General features: G+C 35.4%; 2 protein-coding genes across 23 annotated transcripts in view; one reads left to right on the forward strand and one right to left on the reverse strand.

Annotated features, from left to right (window-relative positions):
* NEXN (nexilin F-actin binding protein) overlaps positions 1-27,114 on the forward strand; it is an 85,983-nt gene that overhangs the window by 50,384 nt on the left and 8,485 nt on the right. For 3 of the 6 annotated variants that reach the window (XM_086717339.1, XM_086717340.1, XM_086717343.1), the window contains one exon: positions 328-688. In XM_086717339.1, the coding sequence (XP_086573465.1) occupies positions 328-688 (361 nt within the window). Of the gene's footprint in view, positions 1-327; positions 3,728-27,114 lie in introns of those variants that run through there. The other 3 variants (XM_086717342.1, XM_086717344.1, XM_086717341.1) reach the window with 2 other exon arrangements.
* Positions 1,715-27,114, reverse strand: part of FUBP1 (far upstream element binding protein 1) — a 33,682-nt gene continuing 8,282 nt past the window's right edge. For 2 of the 17 annotated variants that reach the window (XM_086717360.1, XM_086717359.1), the window contains 17 exons: positions 26,653-26,702; positions 26,495-26,566; positions 26,311-26,368; positions 24,673-24,835; positions 24,479-24,577; positions 24,251-24,352; positions 23,891-23,993; positions 23,694-23,794; positions 23,068-23,209; positions 22,268-22,428; positions 18,563-18,714; positions 18,396-18,475; positions 15,180-15,308; positions 13,163-13,237; positions 6,840-6,985; positions 4,197-4,243; positions 1,715-3,281 (listed from right to left, as the gene is read on the reverse strand). In XM_086717360.1, coding sequence (XP_086573486.1) covers positions 3,251-3,281; positions 4,197-4,243; positions 6,840-6,985; positions 13,163-13,237; positions 15,180-15,308; positions 18,396-18,475; positions 18,563-18,714; positions 22,268-22,428; positions 23,068-23,209; positions 23,694-23,794; positions 23,891-23,993; positions 24,251-24,352; positions 24,479-24,577; positions 24,673-24,835; positions 26,311-26,368; positions 26,495-26,566; positions 26,653-26,702 — 1,711 coding nt within the window. In that variant the 3' untranslated portion in view covers positions 1,715-3,250. Of the gene's footprint in view, positions 3,282-4,196; positions 4,244-6,089; positions 6,597-6,839; positions 6,986-7,065; positions 7,126-13,162; positions 13,238-15,170; positions 15,309-18,395; positions 18,476-18,562; positions 18,715-22,267; positions 22,429-23,067; positions 23,210-23,693; positions 23,795-23,890; positions 23,994-24,250; positions 24,353-24,478; positions 24,578-24,672; positions 24,836-26,310; positions 26,369-26,494; positions 26,567-26,652; positions 26,706-27,114 lie in introns of those variants that run through there. The other 15 variants (XM_086717351.1, XM_086717346.1, XM_086717350.1 and 12 more) reach the window with 11 other exon arrangements.

Below are 27,114 nucleotides of genomic sequence, written 5' to 3' on the forward strand. Positions count from 1 at the left end.
AAGGTGGGGGGAAGGGGAGAGAAGAGAAAGTGAGGGAGGGAGGAGTGGGGTTGAAACTCAATCAATGTGGGAATAAACTCAAGAACTGTGAGATCATGACCTGAGTCAAAGTCAGATGCTTAACAGCTGAGCAACCCAGGTGCCCTAAAGTAATTTTTAATAGCTTTCAAGTCAGTGGAATATTTTATAAAGTACATAATTGTAGTAAGCACATTTACATGTTCTTTGGGAAGAAAAAACCCTTTTATCCATAAAATTCTATTACTAAAGCATTGTCCTAAAAATGCTACTATAAATGCCAACTTGAATAGACTTATTTTAATACAGAAAAGAGAAGAGGAGGAGGAAGAAGAAGGTGGTAGCATCATGAATGGTTCCACTATTGAAGATGAGGAGCAAACGAGATCAGGAGCTCCATGGTTCAAGAGGCCTCTAAAAAACACATCAGTTGTAGACAGTGAGCCAGTTAGATTTACTGTTAAAGTAACAGGAGAACCCAAACCAGAAATTACATGGTGGTTTGAAGGAGAAATACTGCAAGATGGAGAAGACTATCAATATATTGAAAGAGGAGAAACTTACTGCCTTTATTTACCAGAAACTTTCCCAGAAGATGAAGGAGAATATATGTGTAAAGCGGTCAACAACAAAGGCTCTGCAGCTAGTACCTGTATTCTTACAATTGAAAGTAAGAATTAATCATTTTTAATCTAGAACTTTTATTGTATTTAAATTTTTTTTTCCTTTAAAAAAATCACTTTTCTTCTTCTCTTTTTTAGCTGACGACTACTAGCTCCCCTTCCCTCTCCCTGGAACTTTCTCTGCCCCCCCCCCCCCCCCCCCCCCCCCCGATTTCTTACTACATCCATGTTTTCTGTGGCGGGGCCAAAAATGGAAACCAGAAGTGCCACTATATTGACTTTTTATTCCTTTTCCTAACAGTCTTCAAAACACAAGCTCATCTAAAGAATACCTTCTTCCTATCCAAATCATCACCAGATTCATCACCATATTGTGAAGTTAATGTGTATTTAATGGGGTAGAGTGGAAAAGTTACTCAATTATTCTAAGCTTATAGCAATTACGTTTTAAAGATCACAAATAAAACATTATTTTGCATGAAAAAATGTTTATGAGCTATTTATACACTTAAAATTAATGGAGACTTCATAATTTGGAAACTACTGAGTTTTCGTTAATAGTCATTTTTCTTGTTGTAGTTTTAAAGTCTTTCTGAAGCACAGAGGGAAAAGGGGGAACATGGAGAACAAAAGTTAAGACTAAATTTTAAGAAAATTTAATGGAAACCACTGCCTATATAGAATTCTGAGTGTTGAGACTATTAACATGTACTATTCAAAGGTGTGTTATATTCAAGCTTCTAAAGCAAATTTACGTTGTGACCTTGCCTGAACAAATTATATTTTAGTAAAAAAAACTTTGTATCAGTAGTTCATGCAGGAGAAAACACTTTCAACATAATTGAAGATTTTGAGGTCTAAGAAGGGGGGAAAAAAAGGCACAATCTTCAATTTTAAAATCTGGTCTAAATTGAGTTTGTAAATAATTAATTACCATGTTCTATTACCAAGTTGTTTTATATTTTAGTTTTCTGGAAGACAATTTTATTTTACAATGTAAACCCATAATAAAATAACTTGTGTATTTAAAATAAAGTCTTTTCAATATTTTAGAAAAGAAACAAAACACTCCCTTATAATATTCATCAATGTACATTTATTATTTTTTTATTGAGGAAACCATAATCAATACAAAATTACAGCAATCATGTGCCCTTTTACATACATTGTCATTAAAGCAAACTCTAAACCACAGTTTGTAAAGTATTCAATTTACCTCAAGTCCAAGCTGCATCTCCCTAAGACACTGTTCCCATCACAGTAGCCATTTTAAGCCAATCTTCTTTTTACACACGGGTAGTTTCTGTAGAGAACACTTTTCTCAGGACGAAAATGCATTGAGCATGCATAAGAAAAAATATATATATATATATGCGCAAATACATTTATGAGTTTCTATAGGGCTATCACTGAAGAAAATAAAACCTTGGGATTTATTTGCTTCTTTTTTAAAAGCACCAATTTAAATCCCTCAGAAGTTTATACTGTGGCAAGATAACTCAAGTGACTAAACAAAAATAAAGGTTATTTTCAGAGTCAAAATTATCTTTAGGTACTGTTAAAATACATTTTAAAATGAGGCAGAATTTTCAGAAAATAAAGACATCCTCATTGATAATTTCTACATCCTTACTCTAGACAACAGATGTTCACAGGTAGAACTGGTTCTCCTGGCAGAGCACTCAAACAAACGTAATCACTTCTGCATATATTCCTATTTCCCGCTTAAGTTTACTCTGCTACTCCTACCCAAACCCACCCTTTTGAATTAACTACCAAGGTATTTGGCTAAGGAAGTATTTTACAATGTTTATAAACAACTAGTATTAAATCACTAGTTTTAGTATTAAAACCATTTTTGTTAATTAAAAATAAAAGTATACTTTTCATTTCTAAAAGAAACATCAAACCCATTAGAATTCTAAGTATCACCACACTAAAATATCTTAAAACAAACACATTGTCAAGTTTTTAAGTGCTAAATAAAATAAATCAGTTCAATTTCAATCTAAACATTGTTTCTACCACTCCTAACATCCATTGCATTCAAGTCAACTGGCTCACCTTTTCTGCTTTCCATTTATTTCAAGGTTAAGATTAGCGCCATTTTAAAAATGCAGTTATCAGTGAAGGCTTATGGTAATGAGTTAAAAAAACTCTTGAGATAGAAACAATGCCCCAATATCTATTAGCATTCATCTATTATTTTATAAAAATGCAAACTACAGCTAACCAAAAGTTGAAAGGCTCCTTAAGGTTCAAAGATCTCCTTTATATTATCAGTCTTAACATACCTATCATTGACTATTAAAACAACACACACACACACATAAATGTGGTGCAGTTAACTACACAACTTACAAAATTTAACAGTTCATGGAACATTTAAGATCAAGCAAATAGCACTTTAAAATGAAAAGTGATCAAAAGCAGGTACATTACACCCTATACCAATGTATGGGAATACATTTCATATTTCTCAATTATGATTTGCCAATTTTACCTTCTACATTGAGCCCTTCTATGGTCCATGCTCATCGGCTCACCAATGGCATACACTCAAAGGATTCCTCTTTATGGGTAACTATCTCAGGACCTGATTTTATGAGCTATGATTTGGTGCTTGCAGCATCTTCAGCACTGTGTGTGAAAATGAAGGCAGTATTTTTGAATATTTTTCTTTGTTGTAGAGATAAGCAGGAGTTTTAAAAGGATCAGCACATTTTAGAAACTGAATAAACAAAACTGATAGGATGCTGCTTTAATACATTCATCTTAACTCAAAATATGTACCAGTTAAAATCATCTATAAGAACACAAACATTTTAAACTGGCAAAAAAAGTAAAATGCAGCGTCAATTATTAAAGTATTATAAATCAGAAAAATATTGGTTGCTATACAGATTATGAAAGGTTATTTGCTATACAGTTAACATTTCACTGATGCACATGCCTTATCAAAACATACTGCCAGTATTCCTTATATTTTCCTTTTTCAGTGTATGTTACGAAAACTGAATTGTCTTAAAAAAAAAAAAAAACTTCGTAATAAAATTCTGACCCATAATGTCCTTACTGAATTGTTATACTTCAAGAATAAGAAAAAAATAAACTCCATATAGCTTTGGAGGGCAAAGAAAGAAAATGTCCTGTCAACCTGTCAATCATAAAAAGCTTGTGAAGGCTGTTGAAGTTTCTAACCAAGTGATTTCCTAAATCTCGAAAACTATGTTAACTGCCCTTTCTTAACAATTCTTCTGTAGTTGGGAAAAGATTGCAAAAAGTTTGGATGTAGTTCAATTATAGCAGCAATCTACTCATCATTTCTTTTTTCTTGTTTTAATAAAAAAATTAAAATAAAAAACATTACCCAGAAATGTAAACAGTTGTTTGAACAACTTACAGACTTTCCACTGAAATGGTAGCATAAATAACAAAATACATTTTGGGGAAGCAGTAGCAGATTGCTTTTGAATACACAACCACAAAAACCTCACAGGGACAACATTAATGTACTGAAATATTTATTTATATATGTCCTTAGGTTGTGCTTACCTGTTGCTTTTTGCAGCAGAACCTAAGGTGGAAGGTCTGGGAAGGCACTGTGAAGTATAAATAATTGCACTGTTTGCAATTAATAAAGATTTTAAACCTTAAATGAATCAAAATCAACAGCCTCCAATTTGTGAGTTATGATATTGAATCCAACTGAGCTATTTCTTCAGTTTAATCAATAAATGCACCACTTTCCTAAAAGGTCATCTATAAAACAGTATCATGCAAAATACTGAAATTGTTCATGTCAATAACCCTACTCTTAAAGGTAACACATAACTAACTCCTTAACTATTAAACTTCAAACTAGAACTATATATCCATATCTAAATAAGGGCAAGGGAAGTCACTCCAGGTTCTATAAAACAATCAAAAACATTTCAAATATCTATAATGAACTGAACTGCTATTTTCTACCCTATAAGTAATCTCAACATTTATGTCCTTGTACATCTTCCTTTATAGTATATTCAGAACTGGTGCTCCCCACCAATGAAAAGAATATATATATATATGTATATATATATTTATGAAATGGTGTTAAAACTGCTACATTGCTTAATATTTGCAAACTGAAAACCACTTCTGTCTGACACATTTCAAGTCTTTCATATTAATATAGAAGATATGCATACTGTACACTGAAAAGCAATATATTTTAGGAGCACCAATGAGTAATACTATTCAATTTTAATGATCAGTTTTCTTTAGCTATAGCTAAAGCATATCAAAAATACTTACCCATTAAGCTCACTTAAAAAAAAATACAGACCTATGTATTACTCTATGTTAAATTAAGAAGCAGTTATGGTTTTCCAAGATATCAGCACTGTATTCCAACATAATATTCACACAAAGTATGGCATTTACATTATGTGGAACATTGACAAAAAGATACTGTTGCAGTTCATCAATTTGTCATTCTGATGTACTTACAGTGCAATGCTCCTTGAAGGAACACAATCAAGGATGATACACAGCACAGTCCTCCTCACCCCTACAGAGCTAGTTCTATACTGGCTGGATCAAACCTGCACTTCAACAGACAATGGCAAGACAGACTGTATTTGCATGTAGTCTAATATATTAATATGCAAAGAGCCAACAAATATGCAAAGAGTAAAACAATGGATTTCAACAAAATATCAGAACTTCAGCATGAGTGTTATAGGGTAATAAAGTGATTTCAAGTACATAAAAAATTAAGTTGGTTCAATGATTGGACTTGTGCATTTATAAAACAAGGCTTAACTATACTGCAAAAAGAAAAAAAAAAGAAAAAAGCTTGAACATTTCCATACCCCGATAATGTTTCAATGGCAGATGCACTGTAGCTATACTTTTTGCATACTATTTACTTTTCTACCCTAAATTTAAAAAGAAACACACTAATATTGTATACATTGAAAGTTTCTTTACATGAAAAAACTTCTTATTCAACTACTCATATTCACTATCCGAAAACTGTTTAAAATTAGTTATGCTGAAACAGTCTTGGAAATCGAAGTAATTATCAAATTAAGAACAGAAAGGTTAACTGTTATAGCAGCAGTACAGATCTGAAACAGTGGTCATGTATAAAAGGAAATTTCACTGTTAATGCAATGGAAGTATGCCAAAAGATCACTGTACACACATGCAGTTTTGAATCAAACAGAAGGAAAAAAAAATGAAGATATCAGGATTACTTGTGCTGAAACAGCCAAATACAATAAATGGAAAAGATCCTCCAATCTACTACTATACTGCAAGGGGGAAAAAACATGCCAGTGTTTAAAAACTCAATTAATATTTCATGGGGAAAGCTTATATTTTGTGTATATGTATCTTAATTTATCATTGCTAAGAAATTATGAATCCTTTAAATACCCACATATCCAACTTACCGACACAGGAGGTTTCATATCATTTATTGTAAAGCACAAAACAGGCATTTTAAAAGTGAAAGTATACATTGAAAAAGTACATTTATATCACAAAGCATTGACCACATAATAGTTGCAAATACATTTGCTGGAATGTGTACATCTACACTAAATACTAAAAACAAACCAATTTTCATTTCTACACAGAAATATTAACCTCCTATCAGTAGTGATAGATATTTTGTACATTTTCAAAAAAAAAAAAAAAACACTATTTTAAACCAAAAACAAAATTAAGATCTTCATCAAGTCGTCTGCATCCATATATTTAACAAAGGTTTTTTTCCCCCACACAATGAAGCAAATACTGTATTGTCCACTTCTTATTATTGGCCCTGTGCAGAAGAGATACATAAGAAATACACAAAAAGTTAAAGAAAATCCTTTAAATGGAGCTAACTCAGGAGTGAATCCTTTAAGAAAGAAAAACTGGTTAATATAAATGGTGGTGGCTTCTTGCATGATTTGCAAATCCCTGGGGGAAAAAAATTTATTTTTAAAATCAGAGGCACTGTAGAAATACTCAGCACTCAGATGCCAGAAAGCATTATAAAAAAAACAAACAAAAAAACCCAAACAATACATCACAGTACTTCATTTAGTTATGCTATGCCAGATAAAAATTTTAAAGGCAAACATAATCCCAAACAGACAAAACAGTAAACATGCAGAAAACATGATTGGAGTAGAAATCAACACATTAGCAAGTTTAGTATACCTGAGGTGCTGGAGGATGCTGTGGCATTCCCTGGGGACTTGTCTGGGCATAGTAGGCTGCTTGTTGTCTATAGTACTCAGCCCAGGCTGCACTATAATCTGGCTGACCACCTGGTGGAGCACCAGTAGGAGCAGGAACCGCTTGACCTTTGAGAAAACAGAACAACTTTGTTGCTGTAACCACAATTAAAAGCCCAAAAGAATCTCATTTCTAATAAAAACAATACCTTGCTTCTTGTAATATTCCTCCCAAGCTTTTGAATAATCTTGTGTCTGCCCTTGTTGACCTAAAAAAAACCCCCTAAATTTTAATACAAAATTATATCCACTGTAAGTACAGGTTACAAAGACAAGCACAGAGGGTCAGAATTGCTCCTGTTTTATCTTATTCATTAGTGTCAGAAAACTACTCTGTAATTAAAGAAATCAGAATGCTGTTTCTTTTTGCCTTACATTAATCGTAACTTTTAGTTCTAAAGCATTACTATTAATAAAAAGCGAAATCAAAACCATCCACATAGTTTTAACAAGAAAGGCAATGATTTAGGCATAATCTGGATTCAATTACAGAATTTATAAATATTAATGTTCTAAACGGAGTTTGGCAAGTATTTCAAGTAAACAATCTATGGTTCCCTGATGGTGATGCTGGGTGTGGGGAGGGGGGAGACCACTATTTTTTCTTGTCTTATTCATTTGGATGTTACACTACAGGTTTTAAATAAAATGTAAATCTTTGATGGAGGAAAAGAACATTTTTGAAAAACAAAAAACCCATGTGAAATCTATTAAAGACTTCATTATTTTAAGATACGGTCAAGATCTTTGTTTCCTGATTTGTGACCTATACATTATGTGTACGAAGACTAACCATCAAAATACTCTTTAATAATAAGATGTTTAAAATTTTAATATATGTTCAAACCACAATACAATTTTATTAAAAGTAACATGACAAAGAACATAAAGAACAATTACCAAAGACATTTGAAGGAACAAGATCAATCAAACACAAAACTCAACAGCTTTCATGAGCAGGTATTTTTTTAAGCAGGGTAATTAAGAGACTAAAGAGAATTAACCAAATCCAACGCACAAAATTTAAATGGGCTCTGGATTAAAATAAAGACAACATACACACACACAGCCACAAGAGACATTTTTCTGACAACCAAAGAAAATATGGTCTATATGTTGATATTACTGAAATAATTTATTTACAACAGTGTGCAACCTACTTTGTAAAGGCTGAGGCACAAAAAATACATATATACACACACAAATTACATATGATAAACTTTTTAAAAATGTAGAATTTGAATAGAAAATATAAATATGGGTGTTCACTGTATGATTTTTCTGATTTTATCAAGGTATAAAAATTTATAAAATAAAAAGTTGGGGAGGAAGAACATGTGTTTTCCTATTGAGCTCCCTTTTTTGAGCAGAATTTTATATAGCTTATTACTTTGCCTGGTGAAATTATTATAGCTAGATAAAAAATACTAGAGAACATGGGGCGCCTGGGTGGCGCAGTTGGTTGAGCGTCCGACTTCAGCCAGGTCACGATCTCGCGGTCCGTGAGTTCGAGCCCCGCGTCAGGCTCTGGGCTGATGGCTCAGAGCCTGGAGCCTGTTTCCGATTGTGTCTCCCTCTCTCTCTGCCCCTCCCCCGTTCATGCTCTGTCTCACTCTGTCCCGAAAATAAATAAATGTTGAAAAAAAAAATTTTTTTTAATAAAAAAAAAAAAAAATACTAGAGAACAGACACAGGGAAAGTTGTTTTTTATGTTTGTTGGATGTTGCCAACTTTGTATAGCTGAACTCTGTATAGTTGCTGAAAATAGGCTATCACCATCAATCACAAAATTGAAGAATCAAAAGCAACTCAGTGAATAGAATTTTAACTTTTATGAGTAACTTTAAAAATCCAAGAAAAAAAACCCCTTCTATAGGCAACAGAGAAATCCCATGTAATATAAACAAAATTCTTAGTTTTGTTTTCCAGAATTCTTTTCAAAGAGGAAATGAGTTTAACATACTGATCCAATGAGGAGACACAATGTAAACAAATCTGAAATAGGTTTCAGTATTTAGACAACTCCCAAGTATCCCAGGGTATCAAGAGTAATAAAACCACACAATGTCTCTTACAAGTTGTACACTTGAAAACCTGCTGACTTGAGGCCAAACTCGGTTAAGACAGCAACAATTTCTACTTCAGGTTTACAAAAAGGGACTGAACATCATTGTTAAGAGATATTCATTTTAGAGGCAAAATTACAATATAAGATGGTAGAAACAGAGACACATTAAGAAAATTCATCCAATTCAAATGTTACCTACTCTCCCATTTCAAATATTTCTGTGGAAAGTGAAGGGTAAACATGTCAGACTATAAGAAAATCAAGCACTTGGTAAGTCGTAAACACCTCACATTCCAATCTTGAAGGTGTCCAAAGAAAAAGTCATCTCACTCCTCCAACATGAGGGGCAAGTTTTGCCCTGCTGGAAAATAACTCTTCCTATCTGCTTAGGACTTACTTGGCTCTCCCCTAGCCTCTTCTGCCTCTCTGCCCCCTTTAGGAATGTACTTTAGCTTGCTCCCTTTATCCTTCTTAGTTCAAGAACTATTGTGATGCCTGTTTAGTTTATATTTTAGAACATCACTTAACATTTACATGTAGATTCACCATTTGTAAGGTTTGACTTTCATTTCATTCAAGAGGTAAGACTTGCCCTAGAGTTCACATATAACAGCCCAATGGCCAAACCTGCTTGAATAGATGTCACTACAAGTTATCGCTCTATATACCTGCCTCTTTCCCACAACCATTTTCCTCACTACACACCCTTTCCCCTTAAGGTACCATATGCCAAAGGCTCAGAGTCCACCACATCAGTACTTAATATTGTAAGAGCCTTTCTCTAAGTCAAACTTTTCCAAAAAATGCCTTCACCTGCCCTCTTCCAAATGGGAACTGCCTGTCTACTTTGAAATCCAGTTTGATCTGTTTACTTATTACAAAAGTTTCCTCATTCTAGCTCCATAAATACCCACTCTTCGAGCTTTACTGCCATTCCTTGTAACACTTAAAATTTCCTTTGTTAACCCTCTATAATCTCATCTTTGTGAATTTCTCTCCTAAATTCTCTTGATATTAATCCTACGAAATTCAGAACTGTTTCAGAAAACAAAACTAACTAAAAAACTTAACTTGAGGCTCCTGGGTGGCTCAGTCAGTTACGTGTCCGACCGGCTCAGGTCACAATCTCACAGCTCATGGGTTCCAGCCCCGTGTCAGGCTCTGCTATCAGCTCAGAGCTGCTTCGGATTCTGTGTCTCGCTCTTTCTCTCACTCAAAAACAAACATTAAAAACAAAAAACAAAAAAAAACCCCTCCTGTTTTAAGAGATTTACTTACTTATAAACAACGACACATTTATAACGTTAGTGGATATTTTCTGTCCTTAACAGGCAAAGCTGAGATTTGGCTTCAGAAGCTGGGACAGCCTGCCCAGTTTGGTAAAGAGGTTACTAGATTGGGAACTGGGATGTCCAGAGTCCTAGAAAATCCTAGCTCTGCCACTGTAAGAGTTCAACTTGGCCTCTCCAAATAAGATAGTTGGATTTGGAGATAAAAATTTTTATCTCCCTAATATCTTATTACTTTCTTCCCTTTTATTTACAAATCTTGAAAACTGCCTTGGTAGAGCACATGACTCTTGATCTCAGGGTTGTGAGTTCAAGCCCCACAATGGACATAGAGATTACTTAAACAAAATCTTGAAAACTGAATTATATTAGTCTTATGCTTCAATATCTGGCAAGTAATGCACCCAGAAGAAATTAAGGTAGTTAAGCAACAACTCATTTGCAAAAAGAACTTCTATAGGACAAAATAAATTGACTTGCTAGCCAGGATTAGAGACCTGGCAATTTATTATTATTTCCCTTAAGATTTATATGTGAAATAATCATTCAACTTATCTTTTGCTCAAAAAAATTAACAGCTGATCACTATAGTGCTACAGAAAAACACATAATTGAGAAAAAAAAAATCTGAATGGTATTAAGACCTCACAGATTACATTCAACACACCTGCTCACTCTGGGCAAATAAAAGGTAGAAAAACCAAACCATAAATTTATCAACGTGCTGCAAATGAATGATAAAATACAATAAAACACAAGTTTCACCAGTTCCCCAATAATTATCTAAGTCCACAAACAGGCCTGTTTTTACTTATTTTTAATATTAACATAGGGAACATCTCTGGCACATTAACCATGGTGAAAATTTAAGTCAGACCCAGCGATTTTTAATTGCAACATGCTCAAATTTTTACAATGGTGACACTATTTCATACAAGTTAAAGTGACCATATGTCCTGACCACTATCATGGGATGATTATTAATAGCATTCTCAGTTATTCTCAAAAGTATATCCCAGTCAGGATAAATTATGTAATCACCCTAATTAGAGTATACTGCTTTGAGATTAAAGTTTTTTAAAAGTATTTTTTTGCAGAATTTTAGCTGTTGTAGACCTGCCTGAGAGAAGATGGGTCACAAAAACATAATCTGTTTTAGCCTCAGGAATGTAGCATGGAAAGTCATACTAACAGGAAAAACAATTTTTCTTTCTTTAAATAGAAAATAAGCTGCATAAAACATCCTTATCATGAAGTAAACGTATCCTACACAAAAGAAAATTTAATATCACCATTCTGGAAAATTTTCTTTCTGTGAAGACGACAAAACACTCACAGGCAAAGAAACACTGAAGTTTATGTTGAAAATCTCAAACAGACTGTATACTATGATAAATTTCTACCATCTATACATTCATTCTATACCTGGGAAGAATGGACGAGTTTATCTGTTTGGCTTTCATTTGTGACAAGTGGCTGTAGTGTACATGGGTCAATTTCAAATGACACCATAACCTTCTAAAAACAAAAACTACTATCTGTTCAGCTGACCCTTGAGCAATTCAGGGGTTAATGGGCACAGACCTCTGTGGAGTTGAAAACCCACATACAACCTTTGACTTTGGACAAGCTTAACTACTAATAGTCTCCTTTGACCAGAAGCCTTACAGATAACATAAACAGTGGACTAACACACATTTTGAGTATTATATACTGTATTTTACAATAAAGTAAGCTAGACAAACAAGAAGAAAATCATAAAGTTCATTTATAGAATACTCTAAAAAAAAAAAACCCCACTTATAAGTAAACCCATAAAATTCAAACCTATGTTAAGGGTCAAATGAATATGAAGTTCCAAATAGTCCCAGAAAAAAACAAATCTGGGAGATGGGCTTGGAGTTTAGGCCCTCCTGGGAGTTCAAATTCTGGTTCTACCACTTAGTGGCTGTACATTTCAACTGTTAGTAGAAGTACAGTTTTCATTTGTAACCATTTGTAGTAATATATTTAGCAAAACACTTGATTAACAATTGTATCCTCCATGAGAATATAATAACCAGAAGGTCAGGGGCTCCTACCTGTTTACCCTCACAATCACATTCTCAGCATCTATCACTGTTTGGTATGTAGTATGTGTTCTACAGTTACCGAATCGAAATGACCTTTATCTAGAGTACAACTTTTCCTTTCTCCTATATGCAAATGTTATTTAAGTAACTAACATCCTATGTCCCTGTAGGTTATTTATCTAGTTACTGTGCAGCAGAAAATACCACACAACCGATTTTTGTTTGGCTCTCTAGAATTTAACCTATGCCATTCAGGCTACTGATATATGTAACTGTCTTTGACAAAAGTACAAGTAATATTCAGGGTCATAGGTGGCAACAGTGGAACTTTTGGTTTTAATTATTGTGGCTGACAAATGCATTTAGAAACAAAAGGATTTCCTTGTTATATAACCACAATTTTAAGAATTATGTATTTTTAGAATCAGTGATTTTAGAATGCATTCAGGGGTGCCTGGGTGGCTCAGTCGGTTAAGCGTCTGACGTCAGCTCAGGTCATGATCTCACGGCTCGTGAGTTGAGCTCAGTGTCAGGCTGTGTGCTGACAGTTCAGAGCCTGGAGACTGCTTCAGATTCTGTCTCTCTCTCTCTGTACCCCTCCCTCGCTTCCACACACTCTCTCTCTTAAATATAAACATTAAAAAAAAAGAACACATCCGATATTCCCTTCAAGATATTAAAAGTTAAAAACAAAGTGCAAGTAACAAAAACATAATGCAAACATGGTTTTATAACAATCTTCATCCTTCTAGTGAGATTTATTAAATGTTTCAAATTCAATTTAACTAAATGTATAAAAAAGAAATGTAGAACATACCCATTTTCTTGTAATACTCTTCCCAGGCCTTAGTATAATCAACCTGTCCAGCTGGAGCTGGATTCTGCTGATCTCCTTAAGAAAAACATTAAAAAAAAAAAAAAAAAAAAAAAAAGGATTAACAGTTTCAAAAGACAATCTTGGCCCTTTACTTCTATTCCTTGAATGGAGAAAGTAGGAGTGGCCTGCCATAGGGAGTGAGGGGCAGGAGGGAGGGTGCTATGTGGTAGTGGGATCCTTGCTGGTGCCTAAAACACAGACACAAGAGGTAGAGGCCCTCAACAGAGAAAGTTTGTTTATACACATGGAAGAGGAGTTACACTGAGCATGTAAGTAAATTCATTGGTCAAGTAAGGATATACACTGAGGATACCAAGTCATTCACTATTTATAGGCAATGAAAGGGAAAAAGCCAGAAAGAACTCTGATGTGTTGCAACAGAATTCTGCAAGCAGTATAATGGTTTGAGAAATATATACATATATAGATACTGTTTCATATATGCACTCATAAGCATACATGTATATAAATTTCCTAGGTTCCATATCACCATGGTAGAAATGAACACACGGAGTTTTTGATTTCTCAAATACCATCATCTGCTAAAAGGAAATCAGGGCTACTTAGAAAAATAGCTGATTTTAGGGCTTGAGCCCAGAAAGCACAAAATAAGCATCTTTTGGGCAGGAAAGTAAAGACATGCTTAAAAAATGACAAACATGTCAGGGTGCCTCAGTTGGTTAAGCATCTGACTTTGACTCAGGTCATGATCTCACGGTTCATGAGTTCAAGCCCCACACTGGGCTTGCTGCTGTTGGCAAACTGCTTCAGATCTTCTCCCTCCCCGCCCCTCTCAAAAATAAACAAACACATTTAAAAAAAGTTAAAAAAGAATGACAGACATGTCAAAAGGATACAGGAACCATCTCAAAGGTACTCCTGAATGACCAAAGTTAGGGCAATCTGATAATCAAAATAGTAAAGATAGTTTAAAATACATGTTGAATAACACAGGAGTCCATACTGATATAAAGAAATAAAACTTCTTCCTTACAATACCAACTAATACACGTAGAATGATGCAAACAGAAATTACCATCATGGCTGTACCTGAATCAGGCACATGTTATCAAAGAAGGCTAAGGCCAATGGGCAGAAGTTCAGGAAGGAACAGAATAGTCTTATCAACTCAGTATAATTCCCCAAAAAGTATTTGTTAATTTCAAAGAGAAAAATGGTAATTTTATGGTATAGAAACCTGGCAGACACCAACATGACCAAGCGACTATGGTTACCATCACCAGGGATGAAGCAGGTCAACATTATATGACCCTTGATGTAATGCACTAAGAGGAACATAGCAATATTTCTGAGGTACTGCCACATACCAAGTAGGACTTCACGATCATGACCTCATCTTTTTGAGAAAAGGCTCAGGTGACCTATGCTAATTTGATAGTCATCGCATAAGACAAAAGGTCTGTGCTTTTTTTTTTTTTACCAGATGGGATCCTAGATCAGAATAGAGAAACGTATAGGATAAATGGTGAAATCGGAGTAAGGGCTCTGCATCAGGACAGTAATGATGTATCAATGCTGACTTAATGTTTTAGAGGACTGTATGATGGTCATGTATTATTGGAGTTAATACAAAAGGGTATTTAAGGGTACTGGGACATCATGTGCACAGCTTGGTCTTAAATGGTTCTGAAAGATTACTGGTAATGGATATGGACACATATGACAGAATGGGACAAGTGGGAGATGGGAGATAAAATATTGACAGGTAGGTTATCTGGGTGTTCTATAATGTTATCTTACAACTTAAACTTTTACGTAAGATGCAATTATTTTAAACTATTTCAAACTTATTTTTAATAAGGGAAATCTGCTCACTGAAGCTATAATGAAATATGGAAAGTTTTTAGGTGTTATACACTGATGTACTTCTTACAGAATTCCAAACATAAGTTTCTATTTCTACATACAAAATAAATGTTTTAGTTACCATAGTTACCTTGTCCATTGGTTTGGGTTGTAGTTGGTGCACCGGCAGGAGCTGCAGGTGGTGGCTGTGCTTGCTGTTGATAATAGTGAGCATAGTAGGCAGCCCAAGCTGCTGAATTTGGATCTGTTCCTGCCTTAGCTAGAATAAACACAAATTCAAGGTTTGCATCTAAAGTCCATAATCTCTCTCTCACACACACACTCTCTCTCACACCCTCTTTGGCAAAGAAAGAGACCCCAAAATTAACTGGAGATCAAAAACAGTAAATGAGAAGTTTTAAATTCTTATTTTGTCATTATTTCCTTCAATTTCAGTAAAGTGAGGTACAGAAATTAAGTGACCTAATTCTTAGAAAACTAGTTGAGTGGCAGAATCGTAATAGGAATAAAGATCTCTTGCTTTCAAATCCAATTTGCCTTACAACATTCTGTGCCCTTTTTTTTTTAACCTAGTTTTGCCTCAAGCACAGCAGTTCTACGTGGTAGATGACTAAAGGAAAGGATTTCTAGGAACTATCTGTACAAGAAACAATTATTTTAAAACTGAGTTTTGTCCTGTCTTAAAGAAAGTCCTGCATTCTTTAAGAATCTTAAACAGTCATATTTCACCTCATCATATTTCACAGTAATTATCCTAAATCATACACTTGATGTCACTGCCCTACTTGAAATTGTTCATTCCAGAGACTTCAGGGCTGTCAAAAGCTTTTAAGTGCAACATTATCACCCAATATCTTTCATGATCTGACCCTCTGGCTTATCCTTTCCATTCCAGCCTCATCTTCCCCTCTTTTGTCAGTATTTTTCTAACACTCAAGTTCTGGTCACAGTAAACTGCTTGTACTTTTCAGAAGTTCCAATGCTCATATCTGGCCTCAGACCTTGTTATGCTTTCTCTGGACTTGCACTCCTCATTCATCCTCCATAAAAACCAACTCATGCAATCACAGTTTGAGACCTCTTAGAAACAGAAATCCTCTTCTTGATTCTGTCCTTTATACCAAGAATACATCATGTGACACTACAGTATATCTTTATTAGTTTATATCACCAAGAAGAATGTAATTTCCTTAGGCAGAGCCTGTATCTATATGAAATCTGTTTATCCTTTATCCCATGTGGGCAGCGAGTCTCAGCTACTTAATAAAGTTTAGTGAAGTTTGAGGAAAAAGGAGCAGGGATTTCTAGAGTGATACAATTTTTAAGGTAATACAATTGTAAGGCATTATCTACCCTCCACATCTTCCAAGTAAAAAATGTATTGCTTTTCTAAGTTGGATTACCCGTGTACTAATACAAATATTTCACTTGACACCATCTCTGGCTAGAGAAACTGAGATAAAACAGACTTTGAAAGGCAATACTTGTACTCTTGAATGTGTAGACTGTATTAACAAAACCAGACTTACAGTTAGATATAATACATATGGAGAATTTACTGATTATTCACTCAACATGATATCGTTTCATTTATCATTTTATAGGTGAGAAAAAAATGTTAAACTGACTATAAGTTTCATCTAAATCAATTATGTGGTTTTTACATAACGCAAAGTCTAATATAAGCAATATCTAATCCTAGCTGCCATCTTAGCTAATGGGTTACTTCTTTTCCAAAGACAGTGCCACAAACCATATTCATCAACCAATTCTTACAGCAGTGACTTCACTACTACTCCCAGAAGGAAAAATGAGACTGTGATACAGAGACTACTTATTCCCATCATTTCTCTCAATCACGTTACTGATCCGAACAGGGCTCATATGGTGCAATATTGCAGATCCAAGTTCCCCAATAGAAATTCACCCCTTAACTTGCTCTAACTCTTGAATCTCTTAAATTATCGGATTTCTCTGCTTAATCACACCATCCCAATTAGCTTATAAGAGGGAAGGAAAAATCTTTTCTTTCTTTAAAGACATTTAGGGACAACTAGGCTCAGTCGGTTGAGTATCCGATGCTTGACTTTGTCTCAGGTCATGATCCCAAGGTCATGGCATCAGGCCCTGCTATGGGCTCTGTGCAGGGTAAGAAGCTTGCTTGGGATTCTTTCTCTCCCTCCGCCCCTTCCCTATTTGTGTGCACTAAGATAAAAATGAAGAAAAAAATACCTAATAAAGATGTTTAAGCTATTATATACACTAACTTATATTTGATCCTTCTGTAAGTCCACCTATAATAGCATTGCTAACACTTGGGAGTGTACTTTTCTGCTGTAGAATGTAAACTAATCTTTGCATACGCACATCTTAGCACACTCAAGTTGTTTCTTGAATGAAAGTTGTGGTTATTTGGTTACTGTCATGTGTAACCATATTTCAAAGAGCACACTTCCCAGGAAATTAAAGTATGTTACAAATATAGGGCCACATTTAAATAACAATGTTTTAATAAAATTCACTAAAACAATTTCATTTAAATCAATTATTTAGGTTCTTTCAAGAAATAAATACACTAGTGTGGAAAGGAATCCATAATTCAGTACCTTCCTTGAAACTACTCCAGTGAAAGAGGCCTAAAAGATAGGTAGTAGGTGAGAAAGAAGGATCATCAATAAATGTTAATTGGTTTCAATGAATGCCCCTTTGACCATCATGGAAAGAAAACTAGAGGGTGGAAGATGCAATAACAGAATACAATGTAATATATATAAAATCCAGATCGGAACAGAGAAAACATTTAACTAAACATATTTTTAATTTCTAACATGCAGACATTAAACAGAGGCCTGATTTTTACTAATATATGAAATTACATAAGGAATATTAAAAGATTAAAACAGCTTACATATCTTATTTGAGAACTACCAAGTTCTCAAATTTAAGTATTAAATGCTCCATTAGATGCTCACATAATTATACAAATAAATGTACACTCTTCTTTCATGGACAATGTCACAATTAACACATCATACATTTGATGGCACTGGAATCTAAAACTAAGACACTGTACTTCTTCCTATAGCTTCTGGCTTTTAGCACTCTGTTCTTATCACTTTGAAAGGAGAGAAAGTCAACATAGGTAGAAAAAAGTTACATGAAAACATCATATTCACTCAGTCTCATACACTGTGGTAAAATCAGAAACTAAGACTCCTGTTGAAAGAGTGAAACAAGTGCGAAAAATGCACACAATGTAGAAATGACACTAGAAAATTTAAGAGTATATATAACAGGAGAGGCAAACAAAACTACAGATTACACATGAATGATAAATGTCTTTTACCTGGATCAGGAGGGGCCTGCTGCTGCCAGTGTGGATATGCATTTCCCCACCCCTGGGGGGCATAAGGAGCTGGAGGTCCACTGAAAAGATAGAAATCAATATAAAAACACAATTTACCAAAAGCTAGAATATTTGGGGAAAACTCCAGAATCAAACTCAGTACTTACTGAGGAGCAGGGCCAGGTGGTCCTGGATTGTAAGGTGCAGGGTTGTATGGTCCCATTGGAGTTCCAGGCCCTGGAGGCCCAGGAGGCCCATGGGGGCCTGGGACACCATGGGGCCCATGGGGTACAGGTGGCCCTAAAGGATTTACTGGGCCCTGTAAAAAAGCAAAGAGATGTACAAAAAAATCAGAAAAACAGCAATGGCTTAACAATTCAAAGGCCAAATAACACCAACAACATATTTTAGATTTTCCTTCATTTCCTCATTCATGTTGCAAAAAATTTTTTAATTTTTTTAATGTTTACTTATTTTAAGAGAGAGAGTGGGTGAGCAAGCAGGGGAGGGGCAGAGAGAGAGACACACACACACACACACACACACACAGAATCTGAAATAGGCTCCAAGTTCTGAGCTATCAGCACAGAGCCCAAATCGGAACTCAAACTCAGGGAACTGCAAGATCATGACCTGAGCCAAATTCAGACGCTTAACTGATTGAGCCACCCAGGTGCCCATGCTGAAAAAACTCAACTCTACCATATTAAATATTAAGACCTGAAAATTCATTAAAATCAACAGCATCAGCAAAGAACTGAAACATCTCCTTTATCTTCCATTCTCTTCCTTTCAGACGAATTCCCTTTTCCATTATTTCCCTTTCTTTTTTATAATTCTTACTTTTACTACACTTCTTTATTATCTTATCATGGAAGTGTATCAAATACCATGTTTTCCCTAACTTTTCTTTCTCTACATCTATTCAGCATCTACTTTCCTAACAATCAGACAACCACCTTGACAATATATTCCCCAAATTGCTATTATACTATGAACTACTGGGTACTTTATCATGTAAAGTAACAACTAGTAACTTTAGTAACTCAAAAAACTAAACTCCTCTTCATAACCTTTGTGCCCCAGAACCCCATTTAAAATCAGTAATTCAAATTCATTTCCTCTCTTCCCCTTTATCATTAGTTTCTAAATACCCTATCTTCATATTCAAATTTTTTTTTTTCAACGTTTATTTATTTTTGGGACAGAGAGAGACAGAGCATGAACGGGGGAGGGGCAGAGAGAGAGGGAGACACAGAATCAGAAACAGGCTCCAGGCTCTGAGCCATCAGCCCAGAGCCTGACGCGGGGCTCGAACTCCCAGACCGCGAGATCGTGACCTGGCTGAAGTCGGACGCTTAACCGACTGCACCACCCAGGCGCCCCTCATATCATACCACTTAATAATGCTTAGTTGATTTTCCTTTTGATAATCCAAATTAGCTTTCATGAAGTTAATACTGATCATGTGACATTTTGAAGAAAAATGCTTAAATCACATTTAGTTGTCTATTCCCTCACTACAAAATAATGAAGCTAAACTTTGTAATTTTAAAAATTTTAACGTTTATTTTTGAGAGAGACAGAGCGTGAGCAGGGGAGGGGCAGAGAGAGAGGGAGACACAGAATCTGAAGCAAGCTTCAGAATCTGAGCTGTCAGCACAGAGCCTGACACAGGGCTCGAACCCACGAACTGTGAGATTATGATGTGAGTTGAAATCAGACGCTTAACTGACTGAGCCAGCCAGGCACCCTAAACTCTGTGACTTTTCAAGTTCCTTCTATTACTTTACCTCTTTAAATCTGTTTTCATTATCCTTCACTTCTATTATCCATAACCAATCCCTTACAAAAAGTAAAAAAGGACTACTGAAAAAGTAGCAACGTTTTCATAGGGTTATGTACGAGGCACTCTTTTAAGTGACACAAACCTCATATCATTTGTACAACCTGTAAAATAGCTATTATTATCCTTATTTTCAGAGAAAGAAACAAGAGGCAAACAAGTATAAACAACTTTCTCCAAGGTCACACAGTAAATGATTCAGAGTATTTTGAACCTAACAGCCTGATTCCAGAGTCCATGCTCTTAACTATCAAACTAAACTGCTTCTCTAGAACCTATCTTGTTTGCCCATCAATCCAGAAGAAACCTTGATCCATGCATGCCAAGGATAGTAAAATCCAAAACGTTAATTCATTTTTCTAGCATCGACCTCTGCCAATACTGGGTACATAATTATTTTCTTCATATTTTCAATTACACTTATATTTAAAAATTTTTTCAATGTTTATTTTTGAGAGAGACAGATCGTGAGTGGGGGAGGGGCAGAGAGAGAGGAAGACACAGGATCCGAAGCAGGCTCCAGGCTCTGAGCTTTCAGCACAGAGCCCAACGTGGGGCTCAAATTCGTGAACCATGAAATTGTGACCTGTGAATTGTGATGTAGGACACCTAACTGAGCCACTCAGGTGCTCCTATACTTATTAATTTTTTAAATGTATATTTGAGAGAATGAGAGAAAATAAAAGCCCATGTGAGCATGCGGCGGGGCGGGGCAGAGAGAGAATGAGAATCCCAAGTAGGCTCTGTGCTAACAGTGCGAGTTCAATCTCATGAACCTGGAGATCATGACCTGTGCTGAAATCAGAAGTCAGCCACTTAAGTGACTCAGCCACCCAGACACCTGTATTTTTAAGTAGGCCTCATGCCCAGCACTGAGCCAAATGCAGGGCTCAAACCCAGAACCCTCAGATCAAGACCCAAGTGGAGATTTAAGTAGGATGCCCAACTGACTGAGCCACCCAGGTGCCCCAACAATTACACTTATTAATACCACAAAACTTACAATATTTGTATATGTTTTTATAAGATTTTCTTTTAATTTCTTAGTCATCTCTATATCCAACATGGGGCTCACAACTCACAACCCTAAGATCAAGAGTAACATGTTCTACTGACTGAACCAGCCAGGTACCCCTGGTAAGATATTCTGTAAGTGTCTTTTATACATTTATTTTTGTCTTTCCCAGAAGACAGAAACAGTATCTAACTTCTTTTGTATCCCTTCCACAATATGGCAATCATCAGGGAGAACTTTCCTAAGAAATTCTAATTATTATTATTCAAAATGCTCCCTTACATCCTATAGTAAAAGAACACAGTTAAGACACTACATCCTCCTCTTATAAGAAAGCACAATCAAGACTCTTTATACTTTTTTTGTACTACCACCAGGAAACTTATCTAAAGGAAGTTTCCAAATTTGTGTATCAGGTCTGTCTGTCATGTGTAAAGGTGGAAAGCATTCAAATAGTATACACTTTAAAACTCCCCAAATGACTGTCAATCTAAGATGGATTTGTAAATTTCTACTCTAAACTGGGGGATTCATCTAATACATATTTACCTGAGCAGGGTGGAGTACATTAAGCCCTTAATAAATACTGAATTCCCATTAACTATGTCCTACAAGTACATTCTACAACCCACCCACCAACTCTTACATTGTATCTGCAAGTAATGCAGTCTATTATTTACTCACACAAAGTTCTACATACTTACAAATGTGTATTTAACTGAATTATTTGTCACTGCTGGACAATCTTTCCTGTTGTATGTGTTCATTTTGTGGTGAAACCTACAATCTTAGACTAGAAATTGGCATTTCTTTATATAGCAATTATAGAAACATCTGAATTAATACCTTCTATTTAATAGGGTCTATGTAAATATCGTATCTATTTACTTTTTAAGTAAGCTTTATACCCAACATGAGGCCTGAACTCACAACCTGGGGATAAAGAGTTGCATGCTTTACTGACTAAGCCAACCAGGTGTCCCTATAAATTGAAATTTAAAGCATACTCACACCAATCTTTTCTTCTATAAGTTGCCGTGCATAGTCTATTTGCTGTGGAGTGCCACGGATTGTAAATAATTTCATATTAGGATCTGCATTAGGTGGAGGATTTCTCTGAAGTTCTATTCTTGCACCAGACTGTTGGCTTATGCTTTTTATGGTTTCACCTCCTAAAATCAAAACACAGTAATTTTTCTAAAGAGTCAAAGGATACAAAAAGAACTTCTTAAAAGAAAATGACCACAACTAAAACAGCCATTAAGAAAAAAGTTTAGAGCAGTATCCCATCTGCCAATATTCTATTAGAATTTTCCATTTATTCTACACTTAAAATCAAATTGTATAAAGCATCTCATGCTTTTAAAATACATTCAAGTTTCAAGACAACTTAGCATGTCTGTACCTAACCTTAATATCAACTGTAACAACAACAAAAAGTAACTCATCAAAATATTTGGTTCAAATAAATTGCTTTTACAAGTAACATAACACTTATTAAAAGTCCTAAACTTTAAAAAGATGTAAGGAAAAAGCAAATGGCACAAAAACATCAAACCACTTTTTGGGTCAAAACAAGTTTCTTACACTAATACACTATTGGTCCACCCTCTAGAAGCCAATGTTTTTCAAATCCCATTCTTTTTATGTGCATATAAGGCCCTCATTTATGTTTTTGTTACAAACCAACATAAAATAGAGCCAAAGAAAAATCCTTGCTACTGATTTACAAGAGAAATAGCATCCAGAAAAATCAGGTCATGTGTTAACATTTTTACCCACACATTAAGACATTATTTAAAATACATTGCCTTTTCCTATTATTAATCCAGTTTTCCCTGTTGGTACAATGAAATTAAATTCCTGTAGTCCACCAGGTGGTCCCATGTTCCAGTTGCCTTGACCTCTACCTCTTCCTCGGCCACCAGGTCCAGGTCCACCAGGATTACCAGCCTAAGGGAAACACAAAGAAAAAAATAAAAGTCAGCACAGAAGAATATTCTTCTTTCCATGGTGAAGTCACTACATGTCTATTTTCCTAAACCAGAAATTTAAAGAAGCTGAGAGATGACTTGGCCCAAATAATCAAATACTACCCACCGCTTGTTCTTTTTACACTAGGATGAATAAGACTGTACTTATGTAGCTGCCTTTCTGTTCCAAGATGTCTACCTCAAAGTTACCTTTCTAGCTATTAACAAAGCATTATCAGACAGATTCTGACATAAAACTAAAGGGGGAGGGGGGACACTTTCAGGCTTTCAAGAAAATAGATACTTTTGTGCAGCCTGATGCAGGGTTTTATCTTACGAACCATGAGATCATGACCTGAGCCGAAATCAAGAGTCAGATGCTTGACTGACTGACCCACTCATGCATCCTGGAAAGTATTTTTTAAATGAAAACAAAATAATGAAAATAGTAACATCTGTCAAACCTGAACACTTCGAAGGAGGTCTGTAATAATTTCTGCAGCGTGTTGACATCGGTCTGGAGGTCCTGTTATTTGTGCTATTCTATCAGGTGTTGTTCCATCATCTTCAAAATAAAAAACCAAAATGGATCTATTTAGCAACAAATGGACGTCAAAACAAATTGCTACCAACACCTAGAAAATTAAATATGTATACTCACCTGGCTTAAACTGAATTCGAACACCAGCATCATTTTGTATTTTTTTAATCATCTCTCCATTTCTTCCTATTACAATGCCAACAGCAAATCTTGGAATGGGGACCTTATACAAAGAAGACTACATATTAAGAAAGCCATTTCCTGAAAATTAATCTACCTCAAATCATTAAAGTAAAAACAGCACTATGCTCTGATATGCCATCAAATAGGGTAATGAGATACAAGTTATACATTCTACACTCTAAGGCAGAAACAGGGTGAGGGGATACAATGTTAGAGATGGCTTTGTAACACACAACAGAAAAAACACATATTTATCAACCAGTATACAACCATTTGTGAATGGGTATTTTTACTTACATCTATCCCTTCATTTCCACCTATTCTTGACCCATACTCATTTCGAACTTCTCTGAAACCACCTTGATCACGAATTAACTCTAACACCATTTCCTTGGCTTGCTGAAGTAGGGGGGGGAAAAAATCACCCAATTTAGAAAGTATGTCTCAAAACACTGTAATTATTCATACATGTTTTGCCCATTCCGCCCCCAAATCCTTCTTTGTAAAATATAAACTTAAGTTTACTTGAACTTTGTATGGGTCTCCTGTAATCCTAAGAGGTTTGTCAGCACCAGTGTTCTGAGGTCCATCTTGAATCATAACCATTTTAACTCCAGCCCGCTCCTGTTACAGAAATCACAAGTATTAACAAAAGGGGAGTGGAAGGAAACAGGCTTCAAAATAGATGAAAAGTAGTCATTTTACAAACATAATAATACCTGAAGTTGTTTAATAGTTTCTCCCCCCTTTCCAATAACTAATCCTGCTTTGCTAGCTGGAATCATTATTTCTTGAACTGCATTTCCTGGTCCATCACCATGGTGGAAGCCAGGGGCTGGTCTTCCCTTTTCTACAATCTGGTCCAGTAACCGTTTTGCCGATCTGTTAACAAATAAAGAGTCAAAGAGTAAGTTACAGCATAATCAAAACCTTAATGCAAACAGAGAAATACAAAATAGTATGATCAGGTACTTCCATTCTAATTCAGGTTTAGGGGGCTTAACACTAATTTAACAAAATTTTTTTATTAAAAAATTTTTTTTCAACATTTATTCATTTTTGAGAGATAGACACAGCGTGAGCAGGGGAGGGACACAGAGGGAGACAGACACAGGATCTGGGCTGTCAGCACAGAGCCCAACGCGGGGCTCAAACCCTGCTTCGGATTCTGTGTCTCCCTCTCACTGCCCCTCCCCCCCCTCACACCTCTGTCTTTTTCTCTCAAAAGTAAATAAACATTAAAAAAATATGAAATGAGAAAGGTGGCAAGTGAGTCAGGCCTTGATAAAAACACTTTTACTCTAAGTGGTGAAGCATTAGAGGATCTGAGCAAAGTAGGGATATGAACTGATTCACATTTTAAAAAGATCACTATGGCTATACTAGCATAAGGATATACTACTGCTGAACAAGGCTAAAAAGAATGGAAACATATTGAAATATAGGCAAATGATGTCACAGACAAGGTGACAGTACAGAAATGGCAAGAAGAGGCTAGATTCCAAATCAATTATGAAGAAAAATGACCCAAGAGTTCCTTATGGATAAATTGAGGCATGAGAAAAAATTAAAACAGAGTTGCCATTCACTGAGATGAGTAAGAGGAGTAAAAGACAAAGCAGGCTGGGAATGGGATGGAAAACAATTTCCCCTTTATAACAATCTGATGTTTGAGATGTCTAGTAGACATTCAAGCAGAGATACTAAGTAAGCAGCTCGACAGGAATCTAGAATTTAGAAAAAGAGAGCAACACTGAAGTTAAAAATTTAAGAGTACATAAAATTTATGATATCTAAAATTATATATTAATGAAATTTAATAGAGTAAATGAAGTACTCTAAGGAGCACATACAGATCTATTTTAGGAGGACTGAATTTGGGGGCACTTTCACAACAAAAGGTCAGAAATATAAAGCAGGACAACCAAGAATGACTGAGAAAGGGCAGCCAGGGAGCTGGCGATTTCTAGGAAGATTGTTCACTGTGTCAAACAATGTTGATAGGTGGAATGATGAAGAATCCATTTGTGATCTCAGAAAGAACAATTTCAATAGAACCACGGGAATAAAACTGATTCATACATGTTCAAGAAAAAATGAAAACAGAGGCAGATGATACCGCAAATAGAGCTACTGCTTTTTAGTTTTGTTGTATAAGGAGGCAGAGAAATATAAATGTGGGGTTCAAGGACGGTTTTTGTCAAGATGAAGGAATTTTCAAGCATGTTTATATGTTGTTAGAAATTATCTAGAAAATGGGAAAATTAATAGCGCAGAACAAAGTTGGCTCAAATGTACGGGCAATATCCTCTGGTAGGAAGGATACACTGGCCTCAGGCATAGGATTTCATACTTACTGGACAGATTCAGGTGTTCCAGTTAACATACAAGACCTTTCTGGAAGGCCACCACTGTCTACAATTAAAAACAACACCAAACAAATTTTAGGCCAAGAGAAGATTAACAGCATCATTCACTACCTACTGACAAAAACATGCTAGTTTTCTAGTCATTTTGAAAACAGCAAGAGAGTAACATTACCAGGAGCTATCTGTATTTTGCATCCAGATTCTTGTTGTATGCGTGAGATCTGTTCACCTCCTCTGCCAATTACTAGTAAGAAAAAAGAACATTAGTTGCTAAAAGACTATAGAGTATGTTTTGATTGTTGTCAAAGCTTTAAAAATTAGGTTACTTACTAAATCCAACCATTCCATCTGGAACTTTGTATTCTTCTGTCATTACAGACCTGCTAAAAAATAACAAAAACTAACATTTTCCTTCAAAGAAAGAAGCTCTGTTTACACATAAAAGGTAACCCACGAACAAAAAATCGAAGTCTAAAGGCTTAAACTAGGTTTTCAGGCACATATTCATAGTCAAAATACAGCTTGAGTAGTTCAAGTCAGAATCAACACATCAAGTCAGAAGGTATGGTAGATGAACAGTCTAAAGGCATGAACTACAAAGGAGTTAGGGTGGAGTTCAGGTAATGTTATCTTAGTGATTATTCACTTTAGTTCTTCTAAAATATGGCTAACTCCACCCATCCTTCCAAATTATAAATGTATCTCACTCAAAAGGTAAAATTATCCTTCTGTATCACCTTCTTAAATGGAGGGAAATTCATTCTTATATGCAAAATAAAATGCAGACACATA

The sequence above is a fragment of the Puma concolor genome, chromosome C1 (assembly GCF_028749965.1).
Source record: "Puma concolor isolate L17-30 chromosome C1, mPumCon1.1.hap2, whole genome shotgun sequence".
Classification (NCBI taxonomy): domain Eukaryota; kingdom Metazoa; phylum Chordata; class Mammalia; order Carnivora; family Felidae; genus Puma; species Puma concolor.